The sequence below is a fragment of the Dermacentor variabilis genome, chromosome 8, assembly GCF_050947875.1.
Source record: "Dermacentor variabilis isolate Ectoservices chromosome 8, ASM5094787v1, whole genome shotgun sequence".
In the NCBI taxonomy this organism is placed as follows: Eukaryota; Metazoa; Arthropoda; class Arachnida; order Ixodida; family Ixodidae; genus Dermacentor; species Dermacentor variabilis.
Window position 1 is genome coordinate 68756089 of NC_134575.1, and position 26580 is coordinate 68782668.

At 44.1% G+C, this 26580-nt stretch overlaps 1 protein-coding gene across 8 annotated transcripts in view; it reads right to left on the reverse strand.

Moving 5' to 3' along the window:
- The window catches only part of LOC142590315 (japanin-like-RS), an 80282-nt gene that overhangs the window by 14641 nt on the left and 39061 nt on the right, over positions 1 to 26580 (reverse strand). For 5 of the 8 annotated variants that reach the window (XM_075702336.1, XM_075702337.1, XM_075702338.1 and 2 more), the window contains 5 exons: positions 24124 to 24173; positions 10652 to 10795; positions 7187 to 7212; positions 4363 to 4430; positions 414 to 515 (listed from right to left, as the gene is read on the reverse strand). In XM_075702336.1, coding sequence (XP_075558451.1) covers positions 414 to 515; positions 4363 to 4430; positions 7187 to 7212; positions 10652 to 10795; positions 24124 to 24173 — 390 coding nt within the window. The remainder of the gene's footprint in view (positions 1 to 413; positions 516 to 4362; positions 4431 to 7186; positions 7213 to 10651; positions 10796 to 24123; positions 24174 to 26580) is intronic. The other 3 variants (XM_075702344.1, XM_075702343.1, XM_075702342.1) reach the window with 3 other exon arrangements.

Sequence of the window (26580 nt, forward strand, 5' to 3'; positions counted from 1 at the left end):
TTCCAACACCTAACATAGTGCTTTGGGCGATAATATTGCAGGCAATAAAGATGAGCTGCAGGGCGCTGCAATTTTAGACGTCTTACAATTGCACACAGTAAACCGCAGCACTGCTACTTATCATAAAATAAGAACTACCCACATGTGAATGTCATGAAAATGCGCATTTATTTGAGAATGCTGCCTAAGATATCACATAATAGGAGACACCTGAACCAAACAGTAGTTCAAGTTCAAGCGAGTTATTAGGTTTGCACGCATGCTAGTTTTACAGACGACGGGGTAGCGTATCAGTGAAAATGAGAAGTCTTAACGGCATCTGCGGCGGCGATATTGCAGGACGGACGCGGGCAGTCTTAGGATGAGTAACCTACTTAATAACACTGTACAAAAAGCGCATAAATTTAACTCACCCGATACGGTTGGCATCATGTTCCCGAGCACCATAGAATCATTATTGTAATAGATTATGCGGTACGTCGGTTGTACTTCAGTGTAGTTTAACAGGCCGCGGTCTGCGCACATACGATGTAGCGTTTTTAGTAATAATTTTCTTTGGTAAGTAACACATTTGAAGCCGGTTTATTTTCAATATTTTTAAATGAGCACATTTACTTCGAAATTTGACTTGTTTATTTTGTTGCAAAAGGACGACACCCTGTTCAACATAATATAGAGCTAAACATGTAACAAATATGAACCCAACATATGAATTGCCACTTCTGTACAATAATGTTCAAGTGAACTTTACTTGATTGCGTCTTGTCTTATCTAGGACTATTACTTTCTCCGATAGTTTTAATTTAATGCGAAAGCGTAAGGACTTGTTACTTTATAAATAAAGAGTGCCCAGACAAAGTTGTACTGAGTCACTGAGTCGAAAGGTCACTGAGTATGTGCCACAGTGTTTGTGTATCGAGCGGGAATAAATGTCAGCGTTTCTAATATCGTCTCAGAAGCACCGCGCGAACTTATAGGCAGCGCCATAGATGGCACAGCACGCCCACAAGAAAGCACGAGAGAGATCTCAGCCTCCTCGTAATGGGTTACTCACCCTTGCACCGGCGAACTGTCTTTCAGAGGGGACGTAAAGTAAAGAATAGTAAAGAGTGTTTTTACGGAAGCCAGAGAGAAGAATATGTTCTTACGCACGCCGTGATGGAGGACTTTGGATTACCTTTGACCGCCAGGTGATCTTTAGCGTGCCACCAATGCACGCGACGTGAGCATTTTTGCATTTCGTCCCCTTAAAATGCGGCCGTTGGGGCCAGGATTTCATCCCGCGATGTCGCGCTTACCAGTGCAATACCATAGCTACTAAGCCATCGCGGCGGCTAAGCCTTGAGAGAGGAGTCTCGCTGCAATGCACGTCTCATGTAATGGGCGTTTTGATGGTGACAGTATGTGGCACCGCTATATTGCTTCAATGCCTAGTGCATTATCATGCACACGTGACGTGTGATGGGGTCTATCATTTCTTTCTTCATGTTTATTTTTCACTGGCGCTCTGTATGAACATGTTCTTGTAGAACCTCGTACTATTTGCGACGGCATGTGTGTTTGACATCTCATTGACGAGTACAGGCGCTTGTACCACAAGAAAATATTGGAATATACGAGAAAACTGGCGGTACACCGCATGCACCGTTTGCGTGACGCAGTGGATGTATCCGCTTTTATTTTCGTGGATGATTATGGGGCATTGACATAAATAGTTTATACACGACGGCAAAGCGGCGAAGTTCTTGATTTGGGAGACCACTCATATCATGTTTGCGGAATTTATTAAAATACTTCATGGTATTTTGGATTCTATATAAAACATAAAAGTTTACTAACCCGATTGTAGTGTTTCGTCAACATCACCTAGTTCGTGGTATATCTGCCTGTCTGTTTGACTGTCCATGTTGAATCTCTTGTTCTCCGATTTGGATCAGTGGTAGTCTTGGTATGGTTTGGGCTACACCAAACTGCTGCATTGAGGGATCCCACGTGAAACTAACCCCCGCATTCAGAAATTCAACTTAAGTTGAACTCTATGCTTGACTTGATCTAAGTGACGTCTGTCGTTAACGCGCCGAAGGAAACGGAGTGACCGTCTTTGGGCCCGTTAACGCCAGGTGTAATTTAAATCAAGTTAAGCATGGGCCTCAACTTCAGCTACATTTCTGAATACGGGATTAAGCGTCAGAGCTGCTTAGGTCAGTGGGTGCATGCATTTAAACGCTGAATAATATATTCTTCTATTGTATTATATGAAGATGGTATGTGTCGTAATGTTTTCCTTATTAAAGCTCTGTTGAAAATCAGTGCTTGTCCATGTTCCCTTTTTTTGTTCCTGTTGTTACCATTCCGCTACAAGCGCTCGTTAATGAACTTGTTTGACCTCAACATGACTCAAGCAAACTTTTGCTCCTGCGAAACGTAAGTCTTACGGAAAGGCCGAAGACGTGATGTGAAAATGTATTACAGAACAACTGGCACCCATCGAGCACAATATAAACGGCGATATCTTGTTAGAAGCACTGGTTGTGTGCCATTAGGTCTGTGCTGGGTATCATTGAACAACGTTTATGTCATGTTGGGTCAATGGGTATGTTCCAGCAGGCGAGTTCCACTCATCAAAAAACGTCTTTAACGCCAACTTGGTAAGCATGCACCAATAGGAATGGCCACATTACAATGACGCTGTGGTGACGCCTCTGTGCAAAGGAAGACAAGTCTCCCGAGCAGCAGTTAAAATAAAGCAGACTGGCTTTTATCCTGACAAAAGTGCGAGTTCTATTGAGCCGCTTCTCTAAGACAAAAAATACCTAAATTTCCCCGATGCTGAGCTGAATCGAATCCACATCAACAACGTTCCTAAGAACAACAAGCCCATGCATTAGCAGGTCGCTCCCCAAATGCAATTTGGATGCGCCACTTTTCAATGAATTCGTTCCACGCCAACGATTCAGTGAGCGGTGCCGTGAATGCACTGGGTATGCTCCACTCTTCAATGAAAATCTCGCCAACTTAGGTCACTGTGTATGTGCCACTGGGCGATCGACATGCGAGGGAGCAGTTCAGCGTTCTATCATCTAAGAGGTCACGCGTTGAGTTCTCCGCAGTGCCGCTAGATGGCGCGAAGCTCCATGAAAGACGCCCGAGAGAGGAGCCCAGTTGTCGCAAGCAGCGTTTGTCACTTTGGCACTCACCAGCGTACCGAGGGAATTTCGAGGCCACACGCAGGCTTCCCTGTGGTGGTATTAGATTGCGCTAAGTATTCTTAGGGATGTGCGAAAGAGCAGTACCGCTGCAGTACACGCTTCATAGGTGAACGAAACTTTTATTTTTTGCCATTCAACAGTGGGGTGTTCCCAGTTGCAAATAACAGTTACCCATGTTGGCATCGAAACAGTTCACTGAAGAGCAGCGCATACCTGGAGACCCATGTTGACGTCAAATATGTTCACTATCATGCAAAACATATCCAGTGGCGCATAAACGAGGGGACAGTTTGTGTGAAAGAGGCTCACGGAAGGGCGGCAGATATCCAATGAAAAATATGGCGTGGAAGCAGGCAATCAGGGAGCAGCACATATTAGGCGTTGCATGCTCAAAGAGCAAAGTTGGTCCAGTAGTTGGTTTAGAACAAGTTTTCCTCCCTAGAGCAGCCTTATTTTCTAACGCTAGACCTTTTACTGCACAATGACGTAAGTTGGCGAGAAGTCTATTCGATAGACAGCTATAATTTTTTTCCAAGGAAAGACAAAGAGGTTGACCCGAGCTACTGCGCTCTAGTCTGCCACTCATACTGGCGAAGAGGGAAGGTGAGCGAAAGTACTGGGATGTGTGATGATGATGAGAGAAGCGGTGAGTGCTTATGTATATTAGACAGCGGCGCTACTAGTGCCGCCCGTCTAGCTTGGTGCCCTGCAGAAACTTCAACAGCGCTTTAGTTGCCCGCACTGAAGTCGCCGCGTCCTCAGTCAGTGGTTGCCTGCCAACGCTCACTAGGGAACATTTCATAGTCCTTCGCTCCGTAAAGCGAGCAAATTATTATAAGAATACAAATCGCCTAAAACGCTTGAAACGATTTAGGATTTACTGCTATATGTATGTTTCATGACCGGACCTCACAAGCAAAAATACAGCTGTAGCAGGAAACTCAAAACAATATTTAGTGCCGCCTGTCCTTCTATCTTCTTCGACTCTTTATGAAGTTCAGGGAGCCTGGTAAAATATCTTCTATCACAAACTATTCGTGTCAGCATGATCACTGCATATATATAGAAAAGTGAATAATATTCTGAGCCATGATTTCATGGATACGACAACTAGACCTCAGCAGACAAAATTAATAAACTTGTATAGCGTTACCTGTCGCATTCACTTCAAGGTTAAACATTATCGGAGTATCTGGTACTTTCACTTGCAATTGAAATGTCCTGCAAATAAAGAACATGGAATTGGTACCCTGAAACAAAACCAACTCAAAGATTGGAGATAATGGTGAGATCTCCGGAAGAATTACATTAATAGGCAATATAACGATATTCAATATTTTTACAGAAAACAATAGCTGACATTGAAATGGGGTCCTTAACGTTCATACCTGAAGCATAGAGCTTCGTGTGTGTTTATTTGAAAGAATTCATCCAGAATCGCTCCATATATGCGAGACATCCCTCAGGGTATCATCACGCCAGCCCAACATCTTTTTGAACATTTAGGTAAATTTGGGTTAGATGATAAATTCTCACCGTATGATGATGGAAAGGTGGAAAATGGCCTAAGAATAAACACCGAAAATAACAAACCACTTCTGTGCCTCCCAAAAAGCAAACAATTAGTGTCCCTCCCTAATAACATTGTGCAAGGCTCTCCGGCCGTATAGTTATTCTACCATGTAAAACACTAGGAGTGTATTTTGATTACTGCATGTTCTGAAACATTTATAGTTATTGCCAAGCTGACACACACCATTCATTCGCTTTCATAATCTGAAAAATACTTTTGGTAAGAATCGGCATGCACATTTAAGACACGTTGGTTGTGCAACACTTGTATTATTGTCTTCTTTTACGGGGCATTACATAGGGCGCTTATCGTCGCTTTGTTTTGCAGAAAATAATTGTTTGCTTTAATTGGCGCCTGTGCTTTGATTGCCCACTCCACTACCACAATTCTAAGAGACATTCCCAAATGCTTTTTTTTATATTTGATGTTATTTGTTTCAATTAAAACATCACATAACGTGTCTTTAGACTTTAAAAAGATTGACTGATATCTTTTGACATATTGGACAAGTTACTCGATGCGCGTACAAATTATGGAAGACAAATGTTAACAACAAGCTCTCTGAGCTACCCAACAGATAAAGTTTCAGTACAGATAAAGTTTCAGTAATGTTGAACGGGCTTCCTCCGCTCTGTACAGAATCTAAAAGCTGAAGCAATAAGGTATGCAGTTTTCTATGGTTACTTGTTTTTGTGCAAGTAACTAGAAATTCCCTATGTATATTATTGTGTTTAAACAATAATGTTTGCATTCTGATTGCCTGCTTTTCATGGCAGTAGGACCTCCTAATTGCTTGCGCTGGTTGCATCACTTCATAGATGGCAGATCTTTGTCTCCACCAAATATAACAAGACGCTTCTTTGTGCAATCTATTTAGAACATTCTAAATCGTTTCCTTAAGGCTGGATATTAAGGAGCTCAAACATAGCCAGTAAGCTTGCCTAGTAGTTCATCTGGCCACGTTTTCAAAGGGATGTGAAGAGGTGTGTCAACAAAGGCGACATAGGCCAAGGAAAGGTAACAAAGGCAAAAGTCGGCAACCACGGCGTGCAGGGCTGTGAAATAAATGGCAACACTGGTCAAACTTCTTATAACTCCAATATTCTATTTAGCCGAGAAAATGTCGTGGTCTCCTTGGGGTCAGAGTGAGAAGAAATATCCATTTTCAAACCCTCCTTAAAGTCAGAAAATGTATCCCTCTCAATTTCGAACTCCCTTTAAGTAATGAACACTATATAGGCACCTGAGACTGCTCTTTTCCACGGGCCACAGAAAAAACAGCGCTGAGAATGCGGAAAAAATGCTAGAGCTTCGCATATTTGAACAAAATATTTTCTCTTTAGGTCGGCAGTGGTAATAATATGAAAGCCTGACACTGAATAGACATCCTCATCTCGTTTACCACGTATGAGAAATTTACTTGTTGAAGATTTTAGAGCGCTCCCGAAACTTTTCCAGCTTGATTTCTACCGTGAAGTTTTTCCTCAAGCGTTATTCTACGTAAGCGAATCTGGCAGATACACTGTGAGATTTACAAATTTCTACCTGAAGTTTATGCCATATGGATTGAAGATCATGACAGCTACCTTCGCGATCCTAATGATGAGCAAATCGCCAGGACATTTACTTGTGTGGATAACAGAATGACGACATGTTTGTCGCAACACATGGCCAGGGAGACCTTATGCATGACGAAAAGGAACATAATTGTTGAACGTAAATATTGCGCACAACTGCCGAGAATGAATGGAGAAAGCATCCTTTGAACACAATCCTGAAAATTTCAAGGAATATTATAGTCGAGCGCTAATTGCACGAGTGTTTTGCTTTCTGCGAATATGTATGCTTGGCTAGTACAACTCGCAGATAATGTGCTCCCCCTGGACGAGTGAGCAGATATATCTCATTTTGTCGAAGTACCGACGGCGAAACTGCCGTGAGAAGGTGCAATCAGCCCATTAGTAGTAATGCGGTGAGTGCCCACCGAGGTTTTTCTTCCGTCATGAGAAATTTTGGTGATGCATTAGGATATGCAGACAAATCACTGTAATTTTTTCCGCTTGTAATACAACACTCGTCAACAAAAAACTGAGAATTTATAATCTTCAAAGAACATTCCCACGTGCTGCTTGGATTAATTTCAGCTGTAGTTTGCCCAATCATACCGTTTTTTGTGGGCAGTTTATTTCACTTTTTTCATGACTGCGTCGGCACCAAGGCATTGCATCTATGCTTTGCCTGAGCCCTTGTCCTTTTAGCGCTAGCACTGAGAAATATTCTGCTTCTCAATGATATGGATTCAATTTACAGGAGTAAAGTGGCACAAACAGTCACACGTGTTCATTACCACCTAACAACATGCCAGGGTGCCCAATGTTCTATATTATAAATGCAGCATACGTACATTTCTTCAGGCAGAGTTTTGTTGAACTGCAAATAAAAATAGTTAATCAAATACACAACAACAATTAGGAATGCGTGCACCTAAATTCCACTGTGTTTTCAGACTTTCCTTCAACACGTAAAAAAAAATACCTAGGCTGCTGCACTGACAGGCCCAAGTTTCGCTACACTCGCGTCTCTCGAGCTGGATGGACACACCCATAAACCCTTTCATAGGCAAATACGAGCACGCCGTGCTTTTTTATTTTATTCACGAGAAAGTGGGGCGTGTGGCTCGATGGGCAGTACTTATTTCTGTAAGCATATGTGCAGTTTTTCCCGAGCACCTCTGGCATCCTTTGTTCCACGAGACAGTTAACTATTTAGGGCTGAACGACTTGCTTCCCCGGTATTTTTATCCCAAGGCAAAATTAAATTTGCAGCATGTGGGAGCACGTAGCAGCTATACAGCAGTTTATAAAGTGGGTGCCTTCGAGAAAGATTTAGGAAAAAGGGGGCAAAAGAAAGTTTAGCGGAAAGCGCCAGGAATATTTCCTAGAAACGGCGTCTCTGTTTAGCTGCAAGCGAGAAGCTGCAAATATTCTCTCACGCTTTCCGGAACTGCTCTCAATGCTACAGACACTTCTGTAGCCTGTTGACCAAGGAAAACTTCATTTATTAAATAAATGCACCATTTTAAACGTATTTTGTCAAGGATACAGACGGCCCTTTACAGACGAGGGCGACCACATAATTCTAAAGGAGCATCGGTACAGTACTCCCCTAAGAATTGACAAACGCAGCCAAGTCGTGACACCTATGGTAGTGTAGGAACCCATGTTACAAAATTAATACTGTGGTAAGAATGCAACCTCATAATAAAACATCCACAACTATGTGCCAATACAAACACAAAAAAAAATTAAAATCCTTGTGTAATGAATCTGCCACAGGCGCAAAGCGTACGCACACATTTAGGTTTCGCGAAATTACAACCCAATATTGGTGCTGAGTTGCTACAACCACAGCTCAAAGCGCGCTTTTATCCTTTATAAGTTTGTGTTTCAATCTATGTGTCTGTGAAACCAAAACCCCAGCTACTCGTAAATATTCGGCGAGCACAAAGGTATCGGCCATGAGATTACTGCAAATGACATTCACTGCGAGCTCACGTTGTACCAACATTGTTTACCACTATTCAACGAAAACAAGCATGCCTCGTGAGAAAAAGGTTTTTTTTCTTAGATAGCAGTGCGCGAACACAGTTGCAGCGAACATATCCAGCGGAAATCGTCCATTAGTAGTATCACTTATCGATGGGCAATTTTCCTCTGACGCTCCCAATAAGCAATAAAGCTGGATAGAGTACTGTCTTTTATAACGATAATTGAGATGCTCCGCTCACCACATCGCATCCTACACTCGCCGCACACATAAACAGAAAAAACAGGACCTTAGGGAACGTAAGCACATCTTCGAACAATTGCTGCAAGCTTTGCCCCAACACCGGCGCTACCGTCTACGCAAAATCTGCTTTCTTATGCCAACTTGAGATAAAAGTACGAAACATATGACCCTTTGTGCAGAAATTTAGTTCCTAAGAAAACTACACTGTGGTACAAATATCAGCAAATATATCTTCCAAGAAATACTTGAAATCAGGCGCCGTAACATTTTAATACATTCGGAAGAAGCCGAAGGGTGCACTTAAGTGGGGGCTAGGTGTGCATGTTTGCCTTTTAAATTACGAATTTCCTTTCCCCAGCCTGGAATAAAAGGCCTGTGCTCGGAAAACAAATGAGACACCGCGAAAAGGCATGAGAGGCAGTAGCTGGAAAGTCTACTAATTGGTAGTGCGATAACTGAACTACCGTGCAGACGCTGCTGTGGGGCGCTTTCATGCTGGAACGTGCTGTACTCTCTGTTAACAATGAAAAAGAAGCACGTTTACAGTGTACACGGGCTCACATGTGTAGCTTCGTTTAACGACCTCATTACCCACGCCTTTCATTGGTAATGACGCGCACCAAACTCGCAGCTGCCCTATTCAAGCCCAACCACCAGCCAAACTGTGTCTACATTTAGTCTGGCTATGTATATTACGCATATTCTATCAATTCCAGCTAGCTATTTGAAACCATCGCTTCTAGTTGATGACGCTCATTATTTGGAAATTATGGGATATATCATTAAATGGGGCTAGGTCAAGCAATGGCGGATACATTTAACATAGAAATGAATAAATTAGGAAGAACAAAAAATATATTATTTGAAACATTTTGTAACATGGGTGACATGAGCACATGCATGCGGCAGCTTTCTTTACGCCGAAGGTGCAGAAATGTAATGGGGAAATTTGAAGAATGTCACTTCCCTTAAACTTTTTTTCTGGTAGGTTCCAGCACAAAGCCTGGATCTACATAATTTGCTTCTTTGTTAATGACATAGACATTTACTACTTTTCTCACAACTTTTACTCACTCAAAGTTCTCCCATGTCGCATTGGTTCGAAAAGGGTGTAGTTATTGAAGGTAGTGCATGAGATACGAGTTTAGGTATCCCTCCTAACCGGGTGAGCCTAAATTTGTTTTCGATCACAAAAAGTGTTGCTTTGTCGAAGTTCCTGCTCCATGTATTAAATTGAATCCCAGCTGCTTTATGTAGGTTGCGTTTTGTATCTACCCGATGGCGCTGATCCTTGTATGATGTTGTTGTGTAGCCTTCCCTATGCATACTTTGCCGGAGGTGGCGCACTCCAGACTCTAGACTAGTTTGTTTAAGTGCACGGGAACTTCGAAGTAACGTTACGAATGTATCCCGGAGCCCTATAACGTGAATGGTTTCATATCTGTTTTTATTCCAATCTCCTGAGGTAGAATTTACGAAACCGACGACGCAAGTATGGGGCTGTGATCCAATGCGTTTTCTGAACATCATAATCAAATGCTCTCTTCGGTTATAGGAGGCAGCTATTTCCTTGCTTCCAAACGAATAACATTGCCAAAATTGAGCAGTTTTTCCTTTATAATACGTTTACAAGAGGCGAGAAGCACACTCAGAAAAACAAATGCCGCTTTGTTCGGCATACTAGTGCATCTTTGATGCGTACGGGGCAGTTTGACGCGGTGTGTTTTGGCGGTTTTCCGACTTCACATGATAGACTGGACGAAGTGGGCGCGTGCATCCTGCTTTAAAATCGTGTTCGTGTCTTTGAAATCTTTCCTTATAGAGTGTATAAGAGTGATGCTCATGAGAAAATACTAATCTATACCAGGCAACATATTATGGAAAGTGTATTTATTGTTGACTGCCGCACTAAAACGGCCATTGAATGGTTTTCGACAATTAATCAAAGCAGCGGGGGTAAGGGCGCACAGCGGAGCACGATTCACAGGTAGGTACATCAAGTGGGGGAATGTCCTCGAAAAACGATTCCTAAATTAATAGCAAAAGCAATGCTGCATCAGATAAAATAAATTTTGTTCACCTCTTCCGTATAGTTGAAAGTCAGATTACGATAGACCACTTCGCCTTCCCGACGAATGAAGCTTGTTCTCACGCATGTTAAGTTCCAGTTGAACAAGTCGAGAGAGTACCCAATGAGGTAAAGAGTATCCGTGCTGTTGGCAGGCTGCGAACGAAATATTTTATTAGTGGTAACATAGTCAATACAACCTTAAAGGCAAAAGCGGGACAAAAGCTTACGTTCTCGCGCAGTTACCGCAGCGTTAATAGGAAACAGACGCTATAGGGGAATTGGTGGTTGGCATTGGGCGTTGATCAACATGCGTAATATATTAAACAACTGTCTGCACGTTCACGTCGAGAACGCCTCCATGAAATATTGGTGCACAGCTTGATGTGACATTGATGATGCTGACATTTGTTTAGCTAAGTAGCAATTAGAGGACATGACCACGAGAGAAAAAAATGTCCGTTGTCACCGAACTCCCATGTCAGGACATTCACATCAACATCATCCTTGAAAACTTTTGTAATCAGCACATGATGTCAATTATAACAGATTGAGGGTTTAGAAGCCTGAGAAGCTGTGGACCGTGTAACGTGCGATCAATCGAAGAAGTTTTCGTGTAACGATAAAACAAAATAAAACAGTGATATAGATGTAAGAGAAAATTATTTGACTGATATTATTGTAGAAAGTATACAAAATTCGTTCAAAAGCAAAGGGAAAAAGCAAACGTTAATCAAAAAACAACCTTCCACGAAAACAGCCGCCTCACGCCAACAAGAGGAAGCTCGAGTCTGGAAATACCACAAATGACGGAAACTTCTACAAAATAAGGTCATTCGAATGTTGTAGATATTTTTAAAAAATTAAGTAAAAGAGAAATAAGTGTGCTGAGCAAGGGCCTAAACTTTTATCCCACGAGCAACAAAATAAATGAATTCGAGCTTCACAAGGACCTGTCAGAATTTTCGCGGCGAATGCGTATCAGACACTTTTTGCAGAGACACCAGACACCGGGACGACACCACTTAGAGCCCAATTCACTTGGACTCCCCAATCAGAACAAGCCGTAAACTTGTCATATACCTTAAAACCGTCAATAAAAAATTATAAGCCAATCCAAGACATCTAAGCGACCTAAAAACATTACTGCGTCGAGGAGTGGTATCATTTTAAACCTTAGTTGCCGGTATGACATTGTTAATTAGGAAGCAGATAAGGGTAGAAGTATAATTATTTCGCAGTAGAAAAATACAAGCACGAGGCTTACAGACAACTAAACAGCCCTGAGCACCACAGTAAGCTAGATAACGATCCGACATTATCCTACACTGTGACAATTACCAATAGGCTGAAATCAATTTTGGCTGATGAATTGATAATACCGTCATAATACAAATTGCTTAAGCGAAGTAAAAAAACTGCCGGGAGCTTTCACCTCCTTCCAAAAATTCATAAAATTCCATCCACTGAACTATACGCCGCTTTTATCTCAGGTCACCCGATAGTATCAAATAACACCCAGAGAGAGAGCATTTCCACATTCCTTAACCACTTCCTTGGTGACTTGCCAAAAGGACTTCCGTTATTTGTACGAGTTACGCCCCAACTGCTGAGAATTATGGAGGACATTAATAGTAAAGGCACGTTACCCCAAAACATAATTCTCGCAACACTTAACGTTACGGCCCTGTGCACCAATATTCCTATCCCCGATGGTTTATCTTCGATAAGGAAACGCTGTCTAAACACAATGCACAGCACTCAACTGAAGTCTACTTGTCTCTCGTTGAATTAGTTGTAACACCTAACTACTTGAAATTTGAAAAGAGTTACCACCTACAGATATATGGGACAACCATGGGTACTCTTTTTGCACCAACCTACGCGAATATATTTATTGGGATTCTACAAACAAATTTCTTATTGCACTGCACTGAGAAGCCCCACACATGCCTGTGATAAATAGACAACATATTCAAAATATGGGGGCATGGTGCAGACATTCTAGATAAATATGTAGCATTTCTAAACTCCTTTCATCCAACAATGAAATTCATATCAGAATCTTCAAGTGAGCGCGTTGAAAATGGGGCACTAAGGGCAACGCTGTATAGGAAGCCTTTCGACAAACGGCATTACCTAAACTATACTAGTCACCATCCCAGACATTGCAAACAAGGTATCTTTAAAGGCCAAGCCACACGACTACGTCGCATATATGTTGAAAACCGAGACTACATAGATGGACTCGATCACCTTGAAGAAACCCTATCAAACAGGAACCACCCTAACAGTGACCTTCAAAAAGCCTACACCACTGCAACCATACTTGATCGAGCAGAGGTCCTCGAACCCTGCCCGAGCACCACAAGAACAACAACGCCTATTCTTACTACTAAATTCTCAAACGCACTCTCAAACGTGAACAACATCCTTTGTAGATAGTACCCAAATCTCACCAGCAAACAGAAACTTAAAAAAAATTGCCCGACCCGCCCAAAGTACATTAAATACCAAACATTAATTTTGAAGACATTCTTGCGCATGCCAAACTAAGGACAAAGACGAAGTTAGGAACCGGTCCCTGTGGCCGCCCCAGGTGCTTTACATGCAAACATATACAATGTACTACTACAGTAAAGAGTACAGTGTCGAATTACTCACACAAGCTAACTTCGCGTTTCACGTGCACATCAAGCAACGCAGTTTACTGTCTAGAATGTGCCGCTTGTAGCAAACAATACATAAGTGAGACTGGACAACAAATTCATACAAGACTCAACGTTCACCGCGCAGATACAAAATAAAAGTACCTAAAGCAGTAGCCAGCCACCTCATTGAACAAGGTCACATATTCGACAAAGCAAGGCTCTATATACTACAACCAAATTTTTCTTCATCTCACAAAACAAATATACGGAATCATACCTCATACACAAGTTTATTTGCCTACACTCGACGGGAATTAATTTGGCACGTGGCAACTTAGAATCTTTAAAAGCGGTAACATACATATGAAATTCTCATGTCATCAACCAAGGCACAAAACAAGTTATGCCACCAGCTAACCTTAATTCGTTAACCTCACCTATTCCTCCATTCCAAAAACATTTTCTACATGGTACTCAATTTATTATACTCTTTCCTGTTTTTACGTTTATATCAACTGTAGACCCCCTTTTCCCATGTACACCTGCCCCCGCTCGCTTCTGCGCACGTCACCCTCCTATTTGTTATTCTGGTTTCGGTCCCCCACCCCTTTTTTGTCTGCTTTACCTATATATTATTTTGAAACACCCTCACCAACACATTCCAAAGTCCCAGACGCCAGCATACCTTTTTCGGCGCCTCAGCCACACAGGGTATCGCCATTCCTGTATACCGCCCCAAGGACACGTTCGCTGAGATACTGCGGCTGACGTCTCTTGAAAGACCATGCCGCTGCCTTTCAGGTTTCCCCATGCATTTCATCTCAGACTCCCTGTCGCCATCTTAACGCCTTCTAAGTTACTTACGCATTTACTGCTAAGCTACTAAAATCACTCTTTCAACTTACGTCTTTTTGCAGGCACGTACGCAGGATTTTCTTTCGCGGGGGGGGGGGGGGGAGGAGGGGGGCAACCCAAGGTAACTTTTCTACGCAAACGAGGTGGAGGTACTTTTAGCAGCACAAATGTGAATAATGCCCACAATTGGCCATAAGGCGTAAAGCCGCAAACGAAAATTGAAATAACGCATATCTCACAGGTACGCGTCTGAGATATATACACTTCGTCCTTATTTGGCAAATAAAGAACCACATCAAATGTGCTCGCGCATGAAAGGTGTGCGGGAAGAACCTTGCCAAGAACAAGTTAACAAACGAAAGTGAAAAATAAAGATTTCTAGTAATGTTTTTTTTAATTCGCCCTGGAAGAGTTTTAGAGAAAGGTATATTTGCGCAACAGTCACAGTTCTTTTGCGTCCCTCGTTTACTGCTCTGCCAAGTAGTAAAACCGACTCGTGTCGTTATTTGGGAAGTTGGGCAACGATGCGTGGTCAACAGTCCCGTACAAACACATAGAGCTCAGGACGCTTCGGTTCTAGACGTACTGCGCTCACCGCGGATGGTTAGAACCTTCCCCCCCCCCCGCTCCCCACCCTTTAGCAAAGCAGGGAAGTGGCTACGTCAGGTCGCTCGATTGATAACTGTGAAAGCGAAATTCAAAACACACGGAAATATTCTCCAGTTCCGGCGGCACTTTGTATACTTCCTTCTTAAGTAGCAAGATGTTGATCCATCTGTCTGTGTTTTCACAAACAATTTTCGTTTTTCCTCCCTGTCTGGCTGTTGCCTTGCCTTTCTCGCATAGCAGATCGCTTCATTTCTCATTTCCTTGCGAATGTTGTTTCCAGTTGCCAATTTTGCACGCAAAGTGCTGTACAATAATGGCAAGACCACACGAGGTAACGGGTGACAGTCATATTGCTTATGGATTTAAGGGTTATGGCAATCTGCCGTGGTTGCTCAGTGGCTGTGGTGTTAGGCTGCTGAGCACGAGGCCGGGGGATCGAATCCTGGCCATGGCGGCCGCATTTCGATGGGGGCGAAATGCTAAAACACCCGTGTACTTAGATTTAGGTGAACGTAAAAGAACCCCAGGGGGTCCAAATTTCCGGAGTCCTCCCCTTCGGCGTGCCTCATAATCAGAAAGTGGTTTTAGAACTGAAAACACCATTTTCTTTAATTTTAAGGGTTATTGCAGGTTGTGATGATGGACGCTGTTTCGCAATATTTCATTTTCCACCTTATCTAAGCCATCTCGCGGATATATGGTTTCGAGCATCTGCCAGCGTCGCGGTTAGCTGTCACACGAGGAAATAATGAAGCAAAAGGAAAACGCAAACGCAACTGGCGTTTTCTTCGGCTACAACTCGTTCCACGAGCTTACAGACCAGCCGACTGTGAACCGAATCGCTTTCCTGGCCCCTGGATTAGTCTAAACAAAGACGATTGAACTAACGAAGCAACAGAGGTGCACGTGATCGTTAAATTGATTGTGACATAAAAATTGTGCTGGGCATTTTAAATAAATTAAATTTTATAATTCAATTAATAAGCTACGCCCTGCCTGCTGCAATAGATGGTGACAACTGAATTCACCTTGAGTTAATTGCGCGGGCACAAAATCGATGACAAAACTGGTCTCCACACCCCAGGAAATGCCGATAACTACCGCCATCTAAAAGGAGTGAAAAAATTGACTATTACACTCCATGAAGAGGGAATGGCAGCGAAAGCTGACGACAGTCAAAGCTCTCAAACGAAAAGCAAAGTGTTTCACATCCGCTGTGGGTGGGCCTGAATATAGTGTAATATCGGGCCGACCCGCGGCAGAGATGAAGACGGCATTAAGGTCTTGCCATAAGTAGGCCGATCCCGAAGATATTGCCATACATGTCCCACCCATGGCGGAGGTGAAGCAGGCGTTAAGCGCTTCTTACATGTGGGTCCATCCCGAAGGTTGTGCAATGCCGGGCCAACCCGCGGTGGAGGTGAAGCAGGCATTAACTCCCCATACGTCGGCCGATCTCGAAGATGTTGCAACACCGGGCCCACCTGCGGCGGGGGTGCAACAGGCGTTAAGCGCTCCTCACATGTCGGTCCATACCGGAGGTAGTGCAATGCCGGGCCTACCGTGGTGGAGCTGAAGCAGGCATTAAGAACTCCACATAGGTAGGCCGATCCCGAAGATATTCCAATACCGGGCCCACCCGCGGCGAGGGTGAAGCAGTCGTTAAGCGTTCCCCTCAAGTTGGTCCATCCAGAAGATAGTGCAAGGCCGGGCCGACCCGCGGTGTATGTGAAGCAGGCGTTAAGCACTCCCCATATGTGGGCCGTCCCGAAGATTCCGAAGGGCGCGTTATAGGTTGCCAAGTCCACAGGGGTATGTGACATTGATCTTGGGTCATTTTCGTACTATCCCTAGGATCGACCCACATGATGATTTTCATAAATTCATAAATTCCATCAGGTGTGGCAAATGCACTTTTCTTCCGTGTCTGCTTCGTAAATGGGGATCTGCCAGTGTCCGGAGCATAGATCAAGGCTGGAGAAATACTCAGCGCTTTGTAATGAATCTAACGCGTCATCGATTTGGGGCAGTGGATATACATCATTGCGGGTTATGTTGTTCAAGGCATGGTAGTCTATGCAAAATCGCACTGAGCGACTTTCTTATGCACCAACATGACAGGTGGCGACCAAGGACATTTGGAAGGACGGATTATGCTACGTTTCAGCATGTCGGCAGCGTGGGTATCGATGATCTGGCGTTGGGCGGAAGAAACGCGGTATGGCCCCCGGCGCACCATGGAAGTGCCATCGGTGTGTATGCGATGAGCCGTTGCAAAAGTCTGTCTCAGAAGAGGAGAGTGACCGTCGAAGGAGTCCTTATGGCTGGATAACAACGCCGGCAACTCCCCCGTCTGCTGTGGCGTTATATCGGTGCTCATGGCACTAGCGAGAACAGAAGCAGGTACCGGATATATAGCTGGTGGGTGGTGGTGAAATAGCTGTAGTCGAGCTAAGCACAGAGACATGCTGAGTGTCCAAGACGCACATGACAACAGCACCTTTAGAAAGCAGTACTGGCTCAGTGGTTGTGTTGAGTACAGCGAAATTGGCCGTGACGTTGGTGAAGTGAACAAGGCTGGGTGCCAGAGCAATCCCTTCGGATAGGCAGCGGGCTGACGGTACAACTAATACGTCGCCATCGGTGATGTCAGAGTTAACTACAAGGAGTTGTTTGCGGTCACGTGGCACCATACAGTCGTCAGCAGTTCGCAAACGAAGGCGCGGTTCGTACACGTCGTCCGAATTGTCTATCTCTGTCAAGGTAACGAGGCGTTGACGACAGGAGATGGAAGCAGACGCCGAAGAGAGAAAGTCCCACCGTAGTATTAGCATGTGAGCACAGGAAGACAACAGGGAACTGGGTATGGATCCGTATCCTGTCTATCGAAACTCGAACGGTGCATTGCGCCGGTGGCCAAATCACAACATTATTTGCACCACGAGGAAGAGCTCCATTGTAAGGTGTATTAACATTGCGTTGACGAGAGCACAATTCAGCATGAATAATAAAAATAGCTGGTCACGTGTAAATCAATGCTAGAAGTGGTACACCTTCTACGCACACTAATAAAGTATTGTCCGGGCACGCTAGAGGAATTGTAGTCTGCGCGAGCCATTCAGCCTTCCCTCCAAAAACTTCACCATCTAGTTTTCCGATTGGTAATAAGGAGCGCGGGTGGCCGCTTGCAAAGGTGATGTACTTCGGAGTGGGGAGGGCTAGTGGCGGTGCCTTGGATGATAGTTGTGAGGCACTTCGTTAGGTGGAGAAGGTACGCGGGGGGGGGGAGCCGGCACTGGTAGAAACTCGGAGGAAGCAGTGGATCTCTTTCTAATCATCGTAGCCACGGCGTTCGTCCTGTTCTCATCTTCGGCAAAAACGCGACATGTGCCTGGGAATACCGTGATAATAAGAAATGGGGCGGGACGAAGGTCGGGTAGCGTAAAATGCTGCAGCAGGTGGACGGGGTGCTACAGTCGCCAGATGGTTGGGAGCAGGAGCTGGTGGAGAAGACTGAACGAACGGCAGTTGCATAGCCGCTACCTAAGCATACGAGGTTGACGGCGAAGGAGGGGCACAATTCGCAGCGCAGGTCATGGAGGATAGCTCCTCTTTGATGATGTCGCGCAGGCCAGGAACAGAACGCTGAGGCCACACGCTTGGAGGTCTTCACGTATGAGAGTCCGAATCAGCATACGCAGATCCGTATACCACGAAGGAGGCGCGTCACCAGCGACAGGTTGTAAACGGATGGCCTGCAGTGCGTCCAGTATTCGGATTCGGATTCTTGATCGCCAGTGCGTAGAATGTGACGTGGGCAATGCCCTTTAGGATATGGCGAACACTATCAGATTCCGTCATTGAGGCGTCTGCAGTGCTGCAAAGGTCGAGTATGTCCTCGATATAAAAGGTGTATGTTCCCCGAGAAGTTGCATGCTTCCGTCAAGCTTTTTCTTGGCGACCTCAGGGCGGACGTTAGGGGCGCCGAAAATCTGCCGAAGGTGGTGTTTAAATGCCGCCCAGTAAGGCAAGGTGCTCTCATGGTTAAAAAACCGAGACCTGGCAACGTCAGTGAGGTATAATGCGACGTTGCGAAGCCCACCCACCGGTTAGACTCACTCACGCGGTCATAATTGTCCAGCCAGTCGTCAACCTCGTCACTACGAACGCCAGCGAAAATGGTGGGATCACGCTGCCGTGTGCTGATGGTCCATGAAGGAAGGACCGGTGGGGCAGAGACGGTGACGCCCGAGGTTCCTGGTGGATCTTCTTGGGGCATGGTGGCGGAACGGCAGAACCGGCGGCGACCTGAACAAAGCTCCACGAAAACTTGAAGTCGTAGAGAACCAAAGAACCAGAGCAGCCTCCACCATTTGCGAGACAGCCGTTCAACATTGACGGTTAATCTTTCAGGTCGCGCGCTGAAGACGATGACGCTGGCCAAGCTTATGAATGTATACAGGTAAAGAAAATGAAGGAGTAGTATATAGCTTGCAATGTGTGTGTGTGTATATATATATATATATATATATATATATATATATATATATATATATATATATATATATATATATATATATATATATATATATATATAACAATTATTAGGCATGTACGGGAGTTTGAAACGCAGCATCTGGTCACCATATATTGTACGATTCTTTGGAATGTCCGAAATCACCTGAAAGCGCGTGTGTAAAATATTTCTGCTAGATTTGAGACAGAACAACGTCTCAAGAAATTTTTTTCTAATCTCGGTTTCATACTCATCTGCCGTTCTCTCTTTTTGATTTTCGACTGACAAGACAAGTGTTTGGGTCACAGTCAACTCCCGAAGTTTAGTTTGTTTACCAGTTGAGCAACAGTGACAGCACACCTACTCAGCTAAATGCCAGTGATAGGCGGAGCACCATTTACTGGTGTAAAGTGCGAGTGGCTGCCCCCTCTTGAGTAAAGGACGAGTAAAAAACAGGTTGAACGGCGATGAAAGCTGTGTTTCGTCCATTACGTTGTCACAATGGATATGATGGGAAGATGATGTCATGGGAAGATGATAAGAAAGGCGGTTTTTCCGTCTGACCAAAGGCAATTGCTCGGGGCCAGTCGTGCTATTGTGAAGAATTTTACACAAGAAGCGTTCAATCCGCAGATGCAAAATGGAAAAGCGCGATTTGCTGCAGGATCTGCATTTAGAAAGCCTCGCAAATCAAGGAAAGAGTAAAACGTGTTTCTTCACATTTTTCACCGTTAAGACCCATAAACCAGGAAAACCACTTAACGCCATAGTTTCGGAAAATGGCTCATGCCAACGCGTCCTTGCTCGATACCTTCAAAAGCATCTGCAGGTTCTGGTGAACGGAGACCCTTTTTGATAAAAATTATTCGGGCTTTGTAAATTTATGGATGAACTGTCACCTGGGTTGTACAATGGGTTTTCAGTTTGTAAAGAATTGTTTCACACTGTTTCACATCAAGGGATACTAAGTGTCTCAAAAGAAAAGATAGCGGTTTACGGAGAAATTGATTTGCAACATTCTACAGGCATTCGACATGACCCATTCCTAAGTTTGTTTGAATTATATTTGAACCCAAGTGCTCTGAGGGTCGAGGGAAAATTTTTGCTCGCAAAGCGAGGAATATGTATCGGCTAGGCTGTAGCTCCGGTTCTCTGTGACGTGTTCTTGGCCTATGTCGGGACGCGCATCCATTCACATGTAGGTGATTTTCTCGAAATTTTAAGAAATGTATCAAACGATGATCTGGAGGCTTTTGTTCATACACTACTAAGGAGTTCTCATCCAACAGTTGCTAGCTTAGCTTCACTTGGGAAACTTCAAAAAATTGCTAGCCACAGTTCCTGGACCTATTGTTGCTATTTAGGGATGAGTATATATGCTGGTAATATACCTCGAGGTCTAAGTACAGGGCACTGCCTTTTAACACCGCCCATTCCGAACTTGTCAAAAGAGAAATTGTATTGTATTGCCTTCAGGCAGCCGTACCGAAAACATGTTTACACAAAATGAGACACAGCTTCGGCCTCCAGGTGTCGCGGCTGAAAGAAGCCGGATACTTATCGCTTTGAGTTACTGCATTTTCAGAAGCGCTGCTTCAAAAGATTAAAAACCATAATTCAAAAAGTAAGCCTGGCAAGCAAAAAAAGGCTGGTGCAGGTGATTCCATATGGTTATAAAGTGCCACACAGCATCAAGAAGATTGCTTGAGAGCATGAAGTTCTGATTGTTTTCTGCGCGTCTAAGTTGTCAAAAAATTGTGCAATAATAAACAAAGTAAACTCGCCATAATGCACTACTCAGCAAAGAAATAAATTCACAGACTGCATAAAACAGTTTATGAAATTCGTTTGGATGCGGTGGCCCGTATATAGGCTAAAGGGGGTGATCTTTCAACGAGCACTTCAGGGACCATAGTCCTAATTTTTGTAATAAGACAGGTGGCTTTCTGGTGAACATTGCAAGCTGTGCGGCTGTAAGCCAGTTTCACGACACTAAGCTTCTGAGGAAAGCAAACTACAGGACCGAGCGACAAATCGTCGAATCGCTTATTTTATTAAAACATCGACAGAGAAATGTGTCATCAAGTCATCCATATTTTTGAATGACACTGAGATCGAATATCTTGAAGGGTTTGTTTAGGTATTAAATCTTTCGCCCCCTTTTAATGGTATTTCTTTCGTCACAGAAGCCTGCTCAAACGAAGCGTGTGGATACCTAGTTCTGTGCGCATGTTCCTTGTTTTTATTATTATTTTTTTCTGCATAGTGACTTTGCCTCAGCCCTTTGCATTGAGATACGTGACGATAGTAAACTATGTTCGATGAAGATGTCTTGTTCTTACCGTTTCTATGGATTTTGCAACGTGTTCCTTAACGTTTTCGGTATCTTGTTTTGTGTTGATCATATGTGACCTTATCAGTGTTGACTGCGGTGTTGAATGGCAAACCTTTTGCGCAGAAATAGGCCGGTTTCGGTGAAAATGAAACCAGTTGCTAGTCAATGCTGGTGATGTGGTTTGTGTCATTGCTCCGTCCAAGTGGCGCTGTGCCTTTTGAATAGCCATGAACCAACTCGGGCAAATGAAATTTTTACTGAAAAAAAAGAAACTGCCGTGTTTGACTTGACAGGCTGCGAGAACTTAGCCGAAGTCGAATGGATAGATATTTTATGGTAACATTTAAGGACCCATCTTGACCTTTTGTAACACATTATTTAGGTCCCAGGCGCACATCGCAATGTTTGAATGCGTTGCCTCAAAAGGGACGATGCTGGCGGATATTTTTTATTTTGGCCTTGCGTTAGATGCGGACAACATTTTATAGTAATCCAGAGTATTGTATTTTTCTTCTTTTTTGTATGTGTGGGAGGAAATCTTTATGCGCTTGAGCAGAAGGTGTATAAAAAAGGTAAATCGCTTATCAATAAGGGGTTCGTTTTCTTGATAAAAAAACAAAATTCAGAAAACTAATCGTCCAACTCATCCTAAACCCCAACGTCATTCTCCAGTGATTAATTGGCAACAACCGTTAGTGCTTATTTTCTTTTTAGGAGTATCACCCAGGTTCAACGTCACTGTTCTCAGCTCAAAATCACACGTATTCTTGAGAACGTCCAGTACGGGATTCTTATTAGCTAAACTTCTACGGGAAATAAAAAGACCGAGGATAGAATTTTCTGCCTTGTGAACTCAAGTTGGTTCTCTGACTTATTTGGAATGAAGAATGCGAACAACAAAGTCATTGTAGAATCAATATCATTGGACACTGCCACGTTGTGGAGTTGTTCGAGCTGTGCGCTGACACAGTTGTGTTCTTGAACGGCCGCAGTTCTTCACTAGTGAAAGAAGAGAAGGAACAGGAATGTATTTAAAGAGTATAAGTCTTCTATAAGTTTTTTTACTTCTGTACATTCAGCACGTCTGAAAAATGTTAAAGTTAAAAAGTAAGTACTGGCCGTCGTAACAGTCCTGATGTAAGGGCGCAGTTATCTGAAGAACGATCTTTCTTCGACAACACGGTCTAGCCCGCCCTTTGGAATTTGTATAAACAAAAAGACCGAGTGCCATAACTGATATGCGAGGCGCATCAGCTAGTCTTTGATATCACACATCCCCTGCTGTTAACCTGACAGTGACGCCCTGTCCAGACTTCACATGCGTGCAGTAGCAGTGAATGAAACAAACAGCACAAGCACTTTGCGAATTGTTGGGAGGTGGCTATGGTGTTAGTCTGCTAAGCACGAGTTCCCGGGATCCAATTCCGGGCATGGCAGGCGCATTCCAATGGAGGAGAAATGCGAAAACACCCGTGTAGTTAGATTTGTGTGCACGTTAAAGAACCAGAGACGGTCAAAATTTCCGGAGTCCCCCACTACGGCGCGTCTCATAATCAGAAAGTGGTTTTAGCACGTAAAACCCCCTATCATAAATTAAAAAGTCAGTCAAATATAAAGTCTTGGAATTGTATCCCCAGCACGAACGTTTGGTCGTCATCTGTCCCTTTGGAAGACAGAGATGAAGTTACATCAATGCTGTCCTTCGCCTAGTACACCAGTGCCAGGTACCTAAGGCCTAGTACAGACTACGTGAAAAAGAAATCATGATTGCAGCTTACTCAACGATACCATTCAAAGTAATATTCCGTGATTTTGTTGCAGTAAAAGATAGGAGTCAACGGGCGTGCAACATACAAACGTTTTTCTCGTTGTCACTGAGAAGTGTAATTGAATGTCAGCAGCAAAAGGACATAGAGAGGACGTTGCCTTTCTCAGAAAGAATTCAATATTCAGTGAACGTTACCAGGTTATTACGCAACATGGAACATCGTACTAGACAAAGCTCCTACAAGGAATAAATTCTATGCAACATCAAAATACTGCGCAAGCGACTATAGATAACATATAAATAGATAATCAAGAACTGAATTATCTACTTAAGCAATACTAACGTAAATCCTTGAAAAGTTTAGTTGGAAGCTTTTTATAAATAGTACAAGGAATGAAACTGATTATGAAAGAGAAAAAATTGTAATGAACTGTCCTTCTTGAAATGGGTGTATGCAGACAAAGTTATCTTTAGCCTCAACAACCTCCTTCTAACGTTTTTATATATTTGCGGCATATGCACAGCCTTCTCAGGCCACCTTCCTCCTCCACTTGACTCGTTTAGTTATGCTTTTCTGTTTACAACCGCAGTTTCCTTAACGAAATAAATTTTGGCATATTATGCTTATGAGACGTCGGCGCGCGTACTGGCCCCGGTTACGCCCTTATTATATAGAAACGCAACTGAAGAACGTGAGAGACAAATAATCACACCCATTCAAAATCATTTTACGAATATAAATATACTTACGAGTACGTAACGGTGATGCTCGTGGGCTACAGAATTATTACCAGCCAGGCCTGAAGATTGTGATGAGAATAAATTTGGATTTTTAACATGAAGTTTACGTCACTAAACTATGAAGCAAATTCTTCATCACAGCCAACCAAAAGATAGCGCATTAAATAATAACGTTATACAGGACCAGTGTACATTGCATGAGCTAAACAATCAACAAGAAAGGCATTCCATCAACAAATCTTAAATTTTCATTTAAACGGTAAAGTTTTGCTCTTACGACGCTGTCATCAAACCTGCTTCAGAATAATGGTACAGTGGTCAGACGATGTCAAAGCACGACTACAATGCCGTCTCTTCAGTATTTCAGCTAACTTATGATATGATAAACCAAATTGATTTCCAAACATTTCTATGAATACTGTTTTCAGGGGAAGCTCACGAGTGCCAGCTAATTCTTGGTTATGTTACACACCATGTATAACGGAGTTATTGTGTGATTTATTTTCACAAAATAACTATGCTACTACATTTTATTTAATGTCTCACAAGCACAACGTTTTTTCTAAATTCTGCATTTTCACTTCAGGAATGTACGCTAACTAGGCAAAATGAAGGTTAAAATGATTGAAACATAATATGAATATGCACATAGCTACATACTTGTCGTAGCAGTTTGTATGTTCAAATTGTTGAGCACAAGCTTCTATTGGTTACCTAGTCCCTTTCTTCGCCGCCGTGCAGCTTGCCTACTAAGCATGTTGTGTGATGATGACACTTTCACATTGACCAACGAGCACATAACGTGCGTTAAATGATTAAGGAACTGCTTAAGCGCTAGCATTGCATTACAATATGCCATTGGCAAAGATAACTGAGAAGTAAGTCATAAGTCTTACAAGTCTGGCAAAGAGTCTGACAAGTAAGTCATAACTTCTGATTATAACTTTGCCATAAAAGTGCATGCAATGTTAAGTTCATCTGTGCTAAGCAGAGATGGTGCCAATCCTCAAGGCTCCAAAGCCTTCTCTATAGCTAATGGCAGCAATTTTGTTTAAAAACAAGTTTATCTTAGTGAAAATGTATTTGAAGATTATAATTTACTATAAAACAAAATACTTCTTTACAAGCTTACAGCCCAGTTTCAGAAGCTGTGTTAAGAGAAAGGATGTTGTAGGAATTCGTGACGACCGCGCACAGGCCATGCCGTCATCCCTTCGTTTATTCTAGCAGCACGGCGAAAGTGCGGAGCGGAGCAGCGGCCGTGGCGACCAAGCTAGCAGGCTTCCAAAACAAAAGTGCGCCTGCCGAGCTTGCGCCGCGAGCACGTGCTGCCCAACTATATTTTTCCCTTGTTACAAGAGCTGGTCCCGTCACGCCGGCTGAGTGCGCCGACACAGCGTCCCCGCGTAGGAGCGTCGCTGGCCGCTACAGGGCCCCCCGATTAGACGGTACGGTGGGAAAGCAAGCCAGGGCCACACGATTTCAAAAGGGTTTGTGGCGAATCCAAGGAGTCTACTTGGCGGGCACCGATTTACTGCCACAGAGCTCAGCTGGACGTGCACCCGATGAAAGGACGGTGGTGGGACGAACACACCAACTTGACGAAATGACGCTCAGCATTTCTGTACGCAGAACGGAGGAGCGCTAAAACCCGCGAGGCGAATCGTACGTACGCGATGCCCCCGCGAGAGCTGCTGGCGGCTCATGACGGACCGCACTGTTGCGTGGCATGTAGGGGGCGCTCACGAGCAATTCATTGAAAGCGCAGGACGGGCCACGGCGCATGTATTGCATCTTGACGTCGTACACCCTGTCAGGAGGCGGAAGCCATGCGGCACAACCTTCGACGGGACACATCGTGAGCAACCGCGGGCCGTCGGGCCAGCGTGGGGTAAAATGCCCGCAGGAGTGTCCGGTCGTTGGTTGCGGTCTTCGTACGCGAGATTCAGCGCAGCCTGCACTGCGACATTGCAAAAGCCGGGAGTGGAATGAGGCCATGAGGCGTGCCGCGACGAGGCTCGAACGCCCAGGGAGGCAGAAAAAGTGAATACCTGGAAGGGCAGGGTAGGTGGAGTGTCTTGTGCCAACAGCGCCGAGGACTGCACTGACCGCTGAAGATATGACCCATTTGATTTCATGACCGCAGAAGATCGAGGCCCATGTCCACGGTGGTGATAGTCGGCACGATCGGAGGCAGCGGAGTCGGCAAGGTGCAGAGCTAGTGCGCCGGCTCGGAGCCCGGATGAGCGGGCGGCGTGGACGTATCGGGTAGAGGGTCGGTCGGGGTTCGAGTGGCAAGTGTGATGTAGTTTGAGACAGCCGCGACAGCGAGTGGCGCAGGAGCCAGCGTTGGGTCAGCGATGGCACGAGTGGCACGTGTTATCATTGTTGGCGATAAAGGTGATCAGGCCAGTGACTGTGCCGCAGCGCCTCTGTCGGTCGACGAGACGGTATTGTGGCAGGTCG